At 37.2% G+C, this 12,316-nt stretch overlaps 1 protein-coding gene across 4 annotated transcripts in view; it reads right to left on the minus strand.

Moving 5' to 3' along the window:
- NTRK2 (neurotrophic receptor tyrosine kinase 2) overlaps positions 1-12,316 on the minus strand; it is a 201,623-nt gene that overhangs the window by 146,766 nt on the left and 42,541 nt on the right. For 3 of the 4 annotated variants that reach the window (XM_062514086.1, XM_062514085.1, XM_062514088.1), the window contains exons 7-9: positions 10,200-10,332; positions 8,370-8,669; positions 3,520-3,552 (exon numbers count right to left, since the gene is read on the minus strand). In XM_062514086.1, the coding sequence (XP_062370070.1) occupies positions 3,520-3,552; positions 8,370-8,669; positions 10,200-10,332 (466 nt within the window). The remainder of the gene's footprint in view (positions 1-3,519; positions 3,553-8,369; positions 8,670-10,199; positions 10,333-12,316) is intronic. The other variant, XM_062514087.1, reaches the window with a different exon arrangement.

Genomic DNA, 12,316 nt, shown 5'->3' on the forward strand with positions numbered 1-12,316 from the left:
CTGAGATGGTATGAAGAAATTTGATTGATTTATCAAAACAATTCCACTGATATAGCTGCAGGGGCAAAACCAGAACTATTTCATACCAAGAATGATCATGGCTTAATTATTTATAAGGACTTCAAAATAAAATACAGATATTTACAGTCCACGATTTCCTGAAAAAATTATTCAAATGAGAGAAAAATAATTAAATGTTATATATATGAAGGTAAGATAAATATGCATTAAAATAAATTTTTAAATGTATTTATTTTCTTATTATATCTAGGAACACACATTTTAATTTCACACCTGTAATGTTCGCAGATGAAAGAAACAAAGGGCAATTACTGCACCTCTTATAAAATACATCTCCTGCATCATACTTTAAGTTTGCAATTAAATTGGTATTTTTTTTGTTTTGATTAAAATCAGTGCACAAGCCTGCCTGAAATCTCAAATATGAACTTGAAAAAGCTCTTGCAATCTACAGTGGTAGGAGCATTTCTGAGCATGGAGCTCCAGCTGAGCAAGAACAGGGAGGGCTTGCACCTAAGCACTATTCTCCTTTAGCTCCCAAGGCCAATTTGGAGAGCTCAGCTGGCAGTGTTAGTAAGAAGTTGCACTGGGCTTTTGATCTTCAGGCATGCAAGGACACATTTGCTTTCTGCAAAGCACTTGCAGGCTGCATTTTTATTTTTTTTTTTTTAGTACAGGAAGCTGTCAGCTACCTCTGGCACCAGTGCTACAGTCAGCACAGTCAGGATGTCTAAACAACTCACATAGTCCATTTGGGCTCTAAACTATGCATGCCAAAGGACAGGACTCTTTCAAGACAAAATACATATTAAATATACAGAGTTTCAAGAGAAAAAAATTAATTCCCTGATCTTTAACCATTTGAATTCTCCAACTCTGCATTGTATCTGTGTGTGCATAGCTTACCATGCAGCAAGGTTAGAGCAGCAGCAACAAGAGGATGAACAGCATTCCTTGCTCATCCAGGTAAGCACAATAGTTGCCTGAATGGCTCACCTGCACAGGCAGCCTGGACTTTAAGACAAGGTTCTTTGCTGACCATCTGTCACTTTGAGTATATCCTTTGCCAGAGCAGACGAGGAGGCTTCTATTTCATTACTTGAAGGCAAAAGCCTGCTTTGTAACAAGTACTTCAGCCTAAAAAAAATGGGCTTTCTTTTCATTTAACTGGGGAAATTTTCACAAAGATGGTTTTGATCAACCATATATTTATTATTGTTTTATAAAACTAACATATAAAACAAATATTTAGAGCCTTTCTGCTTTGACTTTGTAAAACAAATTTTGAAGAAGGAAATTTTTTGCTCCCAATTTCACTTGAAAATAACAGCTGGTGCTATTTGTAGTTCTGTTTATACTCAAGCCTGTTATAACCACTGGAAATCACACCCTGGAGGGCTAATGAGAACCACTGGTCTGGTCTGTGAATCCTCTGCACTTCTATATTAAAATGGGCAAGAGCTAAGGGAGGCTACATTGGTATACTGGTGGTATGCTGACATTGCTTGCTGTCTAACTGCGAATCATTTGCATTTGAGGTATTGCCAGATCTTCAAAGCCCCTTGAAATGGGTGGATCAGGCAAGGAAAATACACACGACAGCTATCCAGCCCAAGCCAGACGATTTGAATTAAACAAATTCCTGTTCATTTCTCTATGAAATCCTGACATAGACATGGAGCACTCTTACAGACAGGGTCACACCTTTTGACTCATGCTAGATAAGGCTCATATTGCTTTAGGGCCAGGTTCTCTGGTGCTCTGTATCTCATGCAGCCACCAGTGACTAATAACAGCTGCGGTGATCCCCTACTGATGGTGGCAAGTATTTTACAGCCATTTCACAAGCAAGGTGCATGGGAAAAACACAACAGCACAGACACATCAGCACCGGGAGGGGGGGCGCACTCTGCACAGTCATTCTGCACTCTGGCAGATATGAGCCAGGTTGTCTCTCTCATGTTCACAACCACATTAGAAGAGGCATCATGACATGAAAACATGAACTCAGAGCCAAAAGAGCTGGCTTTACACTCAGTGTCCTGTTCAAACCCATGTGAGTTGGTTTATTTCTCTCAGTTAATTTCCTGAGGTCCACAGAGGTGAGCTAGAGGCACAAGCAACTGCTCCACACTTGCAGCAAGGAGTGTCCCATGCAGACAGGGGCAAACTCAATGTCATGCAGCCTGATGTCACCTCATCACCTCTTCTGATTTCTGTTGTGTGTTCAAAATACCTAACAAAAACATTTGGGAATCACCTCACATCACGAGGACAGCAGTTTCAAACAGCAGAAAGGACAGCCAGGAATACAGAGGAAGGCTGCCTTCACCAAAACTAGGTCTTACAGACTGTGATCTGCTAACAAAACTCAAAGCACACACCACAGCAGAAACCCACCCAAGTCAGTCAAAACACAGCTCTTACATGGCTAAAGCCATACACATGCATCAGGACCTTGATAAAAAGCCCAGAATCAAAATCTTCATGCATACAGCTCACGTAACACAACACATGAAGAAACTTTGCAAACCATCATGGCTTTCCTATTCCCAACCCCTCCTTCTCCTTCTCCAAAGTAAAGATTTTGGAGGGAGAGGGAGGGGAAGCTATCCTTTGGAGTTTCTAAGCATTTGAAGTCAAATTGATGCTTCAATTGCACATTTGCTAAAGTTTAATGACATGGAATGGAATCAAAGCAACAACATTTAGATCAGCTTTAGGTAACCTGAGTCATGGGCTATTTCATCCAAACAAAAAGTACTCCAAACAGGATCCAGCTTCAAGCTGTCTGTGCATGGTGGGTAAGATGAACTTTTCTACTCACCAGAAGTATTCCAGAAATATTTTTAAAAACCAGACAGTTGCTTCTATTTCAGTGCACACTGGCTTTTACTTGGTACATTTTGCCTAACTAAAAAACTAATGTGAACACTGTGCCATCAAAATCTCCTGGCACACACTCAGCTACCACTGAATTGATGGTCTACTTATGCAAGAGAGATTAAGGGAAGGTACAAATGAGCAGACAGAGCAAAATAAATTGCCTACAGGAAAACTTACTTGTGCCAACTTCATTTCTAAGTGGGATTTAGGGGTACATTTTTGGAGGCAAAACAAGTATGGAATCATCCCTGAAAAAATAAATTAAGTTGTATAAAGAGAAATCACAAACTCTCTTTCCTCCAAGAAATGCCTCCAAAATGTTCACAGAATCTCATGTCTTTGAACTACATCACACAGCTGTCATCCTACAGGATCAACTGCACCCATTTGTAGCAGTGGATTTACGCTTCTCCTAACGTGAATCAAAAGCAGCACAGTAAGTAAAACATCATAATGTCATTGCATATGTTAAATATAAGACAGAAGAACCAAAACCACAAAGTATGTATTATTCTATGTGACATTTCAACTTAACCAAGCCTAATATTTGAACTTTAAATGTTCCTGTTCCTTCATTTCTATTATTAAAAGAAAAAGAAATCAAATATATACCATAAACGTCTGGATCCAAAATTGGGCCACTACCTGTACATGGAAAAGAGAGAAAAAAAAGGGAAGAAAAGCTTTGTAAATAAATTGCAAATGCTGGAAGAACAAAAATTTCTCTAGGAGTAGTTTTAAGAATTTACTTTATTTGCCACAGCAATCATAAGCATCTACATAAATGCAAATCAACATCAATAATGGTTGTTTATTAATTACATTTACACCCATCTTAGAATTTTCCCAAAGGTTAATATTTTGCTTCATGTATGCACAAGTCACTAAGTCTATGCAAAGTCCTCCCTACCACTATTTATATATACATAAACATATATATAAATATATGTATATATATGTGTGTGTGTGTGTGTGTGTATGTAAGTGTAACAATAACTATTCCTGTTGAAAAATGAAAGGTAAAACTTTCCCTGAATTCAGGTGGTAGCAGATTTAACAGAGCCTTACAATCTATGATTTTTACCTGATTGAAAAAAAAAATTATGCTACTGCATCATTGTGCAAGCAAACAATTTTAAGTTGTGAGCAGGGAAGTTAAGGGCTACAGGTAGAAATTACTTAAATAGAACCACTTGATTCACTCTGTAAAAGGATTCTTCCAAGAAGTCAGCTGCACAGCTGATCACAGGCAGAACTCTTACTGAAAGAGTCAGATGTCTCAGAAACAGCACTTCACAGTATCAAATGGATACCTGTCTAGTCTACACTTCTCTAAATTTAACTAGTTCCTGTTTGCAGCTTTTTCTAACTACTTACTGCATGTATTTAGCACATACATGAGTAAAATGCTCAGAACAGCCACAGAAATTAGTAAACTGTAATTCACATTTTGCAAGATACTTGTGTTGTGTTTGAACATATTTATTCAGAGTTATAATGTACCTCTAGTACAGCTTATGTAGTAGGCTTATAGTTATCTCTTCCATATTTTTCTCTCCATTTTTGCAAGTTTGGAAATAAAATTAACAAATAATTGAAATCTGTAAAGATGAATCCAGCTTCAATAAACAGAATTCTGTTTATACCACTATACAGTAAATCCATAGCACTAATATTGCACGGGCATAATGCCACAGTGAACAGCAGAACACCATTTTTAACAGCACAAAAACCTGTGCTGAAAATACCAGTTGCAACCTGTTTGTAGAATGGCAGCAGAAAATTAGACATATTTTAAAATGCCCTGAACGATATTTCAGTATCTAGGGTTACATGTCAATAGATCCCATGAGAACTGTCATGTCAATCAGCAGAAATAAATAGCAAGTGAAAAAAGCCTATCTATTCTCAAGTAATCTGACCAGAGGTTTTTGTCCACAAAAGTTCATTATTTCAGTTTTCTAAGTGTAGAACCTCCAACTGCTGAAAAACAGCAACAGCATTTCTAACTCATCTTCTGTAATCTGAAGTGGAAATTAAACCCCAAACAAGAAGATAATTCCCAGTCCCTTATTTATGAGTTAATGTCAACATTTTTGTTTCTGTTTACTGGAATTGGGATAAACTAAGAAGGTTAGTATAACCCTTAACTCTTCCCAGACATATGAAATAAGAAATCATAAATTCCATTCAAATATCTTTTATATAACTAAACACTTCAAATACAGCTACAAAAATCAAGATGGTGGACAACCCCCAAATTTCTGTTTAGTATTACTTTTCCTATTTAGCACATAAAAATATACCAACTTAATCATCAGTTGAAGTTATTTCAGGATTAAACTTCACCACAGTCCTTTTGCACATTAACACACAATTACTTTCTAGGCCAAATACAGAAAGTCAACCATTGTCTTGGCCCCCATTAGAAGAGGTTGTTAAGTAAATGAGCTACCAAAAACCTTATCCTATTCACTCATCTTTACAAACTACATCAACTGCACTTGGATTGTTTGCTTCTTTGTTTATAAATTTGGCATTTTCAAAATAAAGCAGCAGCAAAAGACTCAATCAAAAAACACACTTCTGCAAAAAAACATGTTATGCTGCACAAGCAATATGCTGCTTCTTAGGCATATTTAGCATATTGTTTTACTTTGACAAGATAAATGTGACTTGGACTCCTTCAGCTGAATTTTAACATGGAGAGTTAGTAGATGAATATGCTTAATTAAAAGTATCTATTACTGGTAAAAATCTCTCCCACCTTCACTAGCCATTTTGGATCAACTGTGAGAACAGCCTCCAGAATAAACCATGACCATTTCTTGCTTAGTCTTCACAGCAGTTAGTCTCAAATAATCAAGTCATTCTCAGCAAGAACTGGAGACCAATAACTTTATCAGACTTAAGACAGTAAAAATTCAGCTAGTAAAACACAAAATTCTTTATTCCTGGTCTTCACATTTAAAACAAATCCTTAATTTACAAAATTAATATCATTAGCACAATCGAAATCTCAATATGGTACATGTTTTCCTCTCTTTTATGCCTGCATCTTCAGATCTGTGAAAAACAGTTCTTCAAGAAGCACGCTGAAAGTTAGGAGCATCTTAGCACAAATTACATCTTCATCATGTTTGATCCAACTCTGAAAGTGGACTATTACACCATTGATGTAGAACATGCTTCAGGCTTAAAACATTTACTTTGTGTGGGCATATGGATTAGAGGTGAGGGGATTTGATTTTTTAAGGTTTTTTTGGTTCTTGTTTGGGTTTTTTTAATCTTCAGAGCATTTGCTCAAGTGATGCAATAACCAGAGAATCAGTTTAAATCTCAGCGAGTGTACCCCACCCCATGAGACATCAGGACTGATATTTAATTCAGTCATGAAGACGTGAAAATGAACATAATACCAGGGTGTGGGCCTTAATCTTTATGCTTCAGTGTACAGTATGTGGGCCAAAAGAAGGAACTACACAGTAACGGCAGTACTGAAAAAGCCTTTAAAGGATTTGAAAAAGCTGACAGTGCTTTAAATAGCAATAGTATAGAACAAAAATTTTAATACGATGCGTTTGCTTTTATGCGAGCTTCAGTGGAGGAGACAACAATGTTGTGATGTTTTCTAAAGCTCAGTTCCATGATTCTTGCAGGAGAAAACTAAAAAGAGTATTGAGGAGGCTAAGTAGGTAAGCTATTTCCCCTGTTGTTAATTTTTAAGACTAGTTTGGTGTCATACACTATGCACGAACTAATTTCTAATGCAGTTACATCCTGTCTATATGGAGTCCCACTTCCTCTATACTCTTTTAGTGAGGTTTACTCCACTACAGATCTTGGGATATTCTTAAAGAACCCAGTACACTGTATATTGGTAGACTTACATTCTATAGGAATGTAAAAGAGATGGAAAAAAATAAATAATGGTTTTTTTTTCTGAATTAGAGGATAGCTACAGTTCTATTTACTGTGGACAGAATCATAAAAGAAAAATAGGGCAAGAGATTTGGATCAAAGACCAAAAAAAAGATAAAATCACCTGATGTATTAGAGGTAGCTGGTACACTTAGAAAATTAATGTGGGTTCACATTAAATAATCAGGGTGTAAGAGAACTTCCACTATGCACAGAACAACCATGGTATGAACTGTTTTGGTGAACAATTAAATTGCAGTATTAGGGGACACCAGTAACTTGTTTCTGTAATGAGTCTCTTTAAGGAAAAACTCCAGAGAAAAAAGAGGAGAGTGAGCACAGCATGAGAAAATAAAGCCCAGTTTTATCAGCTCTTCATCTTCTTCTAAGGATGGGAAAGCAAAACGCCTATTTTCTCTCTCCCTGCAGCAAACGGAGCTGAAAGGGGAAAATGAAATACAGACTATATTTTTATGGTCAGTGGCCTGGATGCAGGAAGACAATTTAAATATTCACACCTTTTTTTCTATCAGATAACATAAGAGAACACTGCTGTTTAAACAAGAAGAAGGCAACAATTTATATCACATGGTCAAAAAGACAAAGATACATACAGTCTCATATTTTGAGGTACAACTGTGCAATTACCTGCACAGGATCACAACTTCTACTTCTACTCCAAATGTGCAAAGTCCACTCAGAGTTTTCTTCCACATGCTCCAGTATGCTTGCATGTAGAGTGACTGTTACTAGAGCCACTTCATATATTGAAGATGTGGAAAAAAGATCAAACCACAGTGAACATCAATTACTTATAGCAGTCCCTGCAATTCAGTGAGTTAGTCCACCTTGAGCCTGCCCACATAGCGTTTAGAAAGGGTGAGGGGGAATCTTGAGAGCAACTGAAGGTACAACTATCTTGAGAACTGATACTCCTCGCAATGTAGGTGCCAAGCTGTCACCTAGACAAATGGAAGCTGGACACAAAAGTGCCTGTTAAGATCTGAGACCCCTTATCCATCCTGCCCCTGGGTTACTAGTTTTCTCTCCAGTTCCTTCTGATGTCCTAAAATCAACATATTATCATGAACTCACCTGAACACATTATCAATTTTGCAACAAGGCACTAGATGCCACACAAGCATCCTCTGTATCCTTGAGCACACTGCCTAGTTCCATTCATATGCAGTACAGCAAGTTACAGAGGGACTGAATTGGCACTCAGTGCTTTTCAGGATAAGATCTGAGACTTGGAAAAACTTCAGAAATAGCAACTTTTCATTAGCCTTGGCTGGCAGGGAGGATGGTTACTCAAAGGGAAGATTTACAGAGTGCTGGCATGACCTTCCTTCAGAAGCAATAAAGAAGAAAATGCTCAAGAAAAACATTATTTTAGAAGTAATATTGAAGACATTCATTCAGAGAAAAAAAAGTTCTAAAAAAATCCCCTTTCTCCAAAATAGTTAAACTGGCCAAAAGCACTATTTCACCACTTCCGTCAATTTGCAATTATTAGCATTTAAAAAAAAAAATATACTCACCATCTCCAGGCACTGACATGAAATGAGCATCAACCCGTTTTTCATCTTCTCCATAGTCATTCTTTGCCAGTAAGGTATAAGCACCATTATTCAGGTGTGTAGGATTGTCCAGCTGAAGGCAGCCATGGTATTCACTTTGATTGATAACATGTATCTTAGTACAGATGTATTCAGACTCATTCAGTACAGCTCCTTCATAGAACCACTGCAATGTGGGTTTAGGGTTCCCTTTCACAGTGAATGGAATACACCAGTGGTGGTCAGGGGTTGGAGACTCGATAAATGTGATATTTGGTGCAACTATATTGGAAAAAAGAGTGAAGAACATCAGAATATTCTGACTATGTCCTTCCTCCCTTCCCTCTCTTCCTGCCTCCCTCCCTTCCTGCGTCCCAAGTTCTCATGGAAGTACTTTTCATTCATCAGTACAAAAGTATGCTACTAGATGGAATGGCACCTATTTGAAGGATACTCACACAGGAACATACTTGCTCTGTCTAGAGTATTATGCTGAACTGAATAGAAGCCACTCTTTAGAAATAAATAAAACAAACTAGTTTCAAAGACTGAAAACATGTTAAAGCACTTAAAATGTGTAAAGTGTAGGAGCTTCAGTTACTGGAGCACTTAGAAGGAGGAGAGAGACATTTTAGCTTTACTCTGCTATAAAAATTGTGCACAAGAGCTGAAGGAAGACAATAGTTTTGAAAATATTTAAAATTGGCCAAAAGCAAATACTACTGGAAAGACACTCAGCTAGGAATCCAAATTTACAGATTATTTTCTTAACAGAATCAAAGACAAAACAGATTACTTAATTCTCTGGATTCTTCTGTCAAGGAAAAATAGTTCTCTACTATACATATTCTCATCTTTGTACAAACCTGCTAAATGCCTCAAGTTTACAGACCTCTTCTGTTTCCCTCAAGAGATTATTCCAACATCTTGCCCATTACTTCCTTTTATATTTATTCTTAATTACATCCAAGTTCTTCTAGTTACACTCCCTTTTATCACTCATAACAGTGCCAATCAGAATCTCATTTATATTCTTCAAACATTTCTAGTTTATGTTCGTTCCTATAGTTATTACTTACCCAGTTTCAACCTACAAACCTACATCTATAGTGTTATTTATAGTTTACTCTGTCATAAGCACATGCTGAGCAAAATTTACCATCTACGAAGTGTTCCATTCCCATCTTCAATTTAACAGAGGATTGCAACTTGTGAAAACATGCTGTATAGTTAATTCAAAATGAATTCAGCCTGAAGCTTAGATCTAGGAAACCAGTGCTTCTCTACACTATATGCCCCTCCTCCCTTCTTTGGCCCTGAGAAATAAGTGTACTATTCAAAGCTATGACAAATAAATTTACATCTGGCCATACAAACACTGAACAAAGCAGCTGCAGTTTTAGGTAATAAGAACTTAAAACATGTGTAGTGTAGTATCATAATAGTATAATTCTACTAGCCTTTTAATGCATTCACACTTTGCAATACCTAAGACACTGTGCATGTACATACACACCATTACAAACCTTCCCACACTGACAGTGTCATTCAGTATTCAGGGTTTCAGACCTTTGCTTACAGATTCTTTCAACTGAAAGGCAAAGCAGTCAAAATACATTTTTTGCAGAATACAGAGCTGAAAAAAAAAATGTAACAATGGCTGACTGGGTTACTCCTAGCATTAACTGCAGTACATGGTTCACATGCCTTAAGGGTTTTCATTTCAATAGCCTGAAGGTCCAAAAAATACCCAAAACAGTTCCTGCCAAGGCCGTTTGGCCTCCAGGTCTGTATGAAGGCCCACATACGTACAGAATACTGTAAGCTCAGCAGAGACTTGGTCCTCTCCCACAATGTTCTCTGCTACACAGGAAATCTCCAGTCCACTGTCCATTGATGAAACATTCTTGATGGTGAGAGAGGCAGGGTTCTTATTTGTGTCAGTCTAAAAATAATCATAAAAACACCTATGTGTCAACCATAGTGTTAGGAACAAATGAGAGGGGGGGAATTACTGACCACAGCTTAATGGAATTTTTCATTTTCCCTTCCTTTTAGCTGTATCTGTCCACAATTAATCAAAGCCTTATTTTAGAGTGTTATCCAAACAGACATAAAGAACATAGAGAACAAATTCTAACAGTCAGTGGCAGCAGATTCAAAACTGCAAAGTCGTGCTACCAACATTGCACTCAACCATGTTTCTTCTCTTGTCACTTTCAGTCTGTGCCTTTTTTTGCCACTTTATCCCCTCTACTGAATTTTTTTTCCTCTAATCATATACCCTTGCTCATCCCTCTCTCCTACTTCATGACTGATTTCCTATGTTCTATCTCTGTCTGTTCTCTAAAACATTTTCTTCCTGCCTATATTCTGTTCAATCCTTGCTTTATTCATCCTTTTCTCTCTTTTCTTTAAATTTATGCTTGATCTCTCTTCCACTGTTGCCTTCTGATCTCTACTGTATCTTGACATGTTTTCTATCTCCTTAACCAAATTTATTTTGAAAGCTTTATTTTCTCAAGAAACCTTCCACAAGAATCTGCATACCTTCTACTACCTAAACTTTTGCTTAAGTACTCTTTTATGAGTTTAAGAACAAGCAAATTAAGGTAATATTGCAGATTTTTTTTAAATCTTGATTCTTATGATTTTTAGAAAGCTCTGTGTCTATCTACAGCCTTAGATGACATACTGACTATGCAGTTATGTCATGCTGGTTAAGAAAATATGGCTAAATTACACCCTCCACACAAAAAGCACTAGCAAAGCTAGTTGTTACTCTGGTATTAATAAATCAGGCCCTCCGTATGACCTCCAAATAAATATTATTTCTATACTTGAATTTTTCATAAAGAGATTATTTTTTTAAACTGGAGAGGAACCAAAGAACACTCCAAAAATAAATAACTATGACAATTTTTTAAACTGCTTTTGAGGTACACTGTCAGTGTTACAGACAACAGAAACAAATAACCCACTACAATTGTAAAACCACAGCAACTTTAGGTGGCACTCAACAGGAATATGTGGGAACACTCCTGCACAGAGTCCTGCACAAACAGAATTTTGACCCTTGAGATGACACCCTAACTGCACTTGAATTCAATATCCCTTCGATTTCAGTGTGACAGAAGGGGAGGCAGTTGGAAAAGCTAACACCCCTTTGCACATTTTCTTATTTTGCAGTTTTCAGAGGTTAGCAGTGCTCAAAGCTGGACTGAAGGCAGAGGGGCTGAAACACAGACTCAGGGCTGAAATCTAGAGGAAAAATCTAAACAACATCAGTCAAACTATCCATCAGCACAGAAACCCAGGACATAAGGGTTAGTTTTGCAGAACCAGAAACTAGTTTTAACCTTAACCCTCTTTTAAAACAGGGGAGAGAAAACAGTGAAAATAAGCATACAAGATGAAGAAAAGGCAGAAACTGAGATATGGAAGTGAAAGAAAAGAAACCAAAAGCAACTCATAGACAAAGATAGTTGGGAATGGCAAATAAGATCTAAAAGACTCATGCTCTTCTGCTGCTGAAAACACTGCTGTGCTCCATGGCTAAGGTTGTAGTCAGCCTGTATCGTAAGCCCCTCTACAATAGCATGACAAAGTTATGCCAGGACGGAATTCTCATGGAAAACATGAAGCAAACTGACCATGGCATCTCAAAGATAGGAGGGTTAAAAAAATTAGGTGATCTCACTTTTTGAACAGAGTCCCACATTTGTTTTGGCTCCCTGAATTAAAATTTTTCAAAAAATTTTAAAAAGAGCTCTACTTGGCAGAGGTTCCACAAATTGTTTTAATTTCTTGTTCTCTATGATGACTGATGCCTTGATGCCTTTAGGGATTTTTAAAGATCAGAGAAAATTTTAAAAATATAACTAGAGCTCTGCAGAGCTCTTACTTACACTGGAATGAAAGACAGACTA

This window comes from Cinclus cinclus, chromosome Z (genome assembly GCF_963662255.1).
Source record: "Cinclus cinclus chromosome Z, bCinCin1.1, whole genome shotgun sequence".
Lineage (NCBI taxonomy): Eukaryota > Metazoa > Chordata > Aves > Passeriformes > Cinclidae > Cinclus > Cinclus cinclus.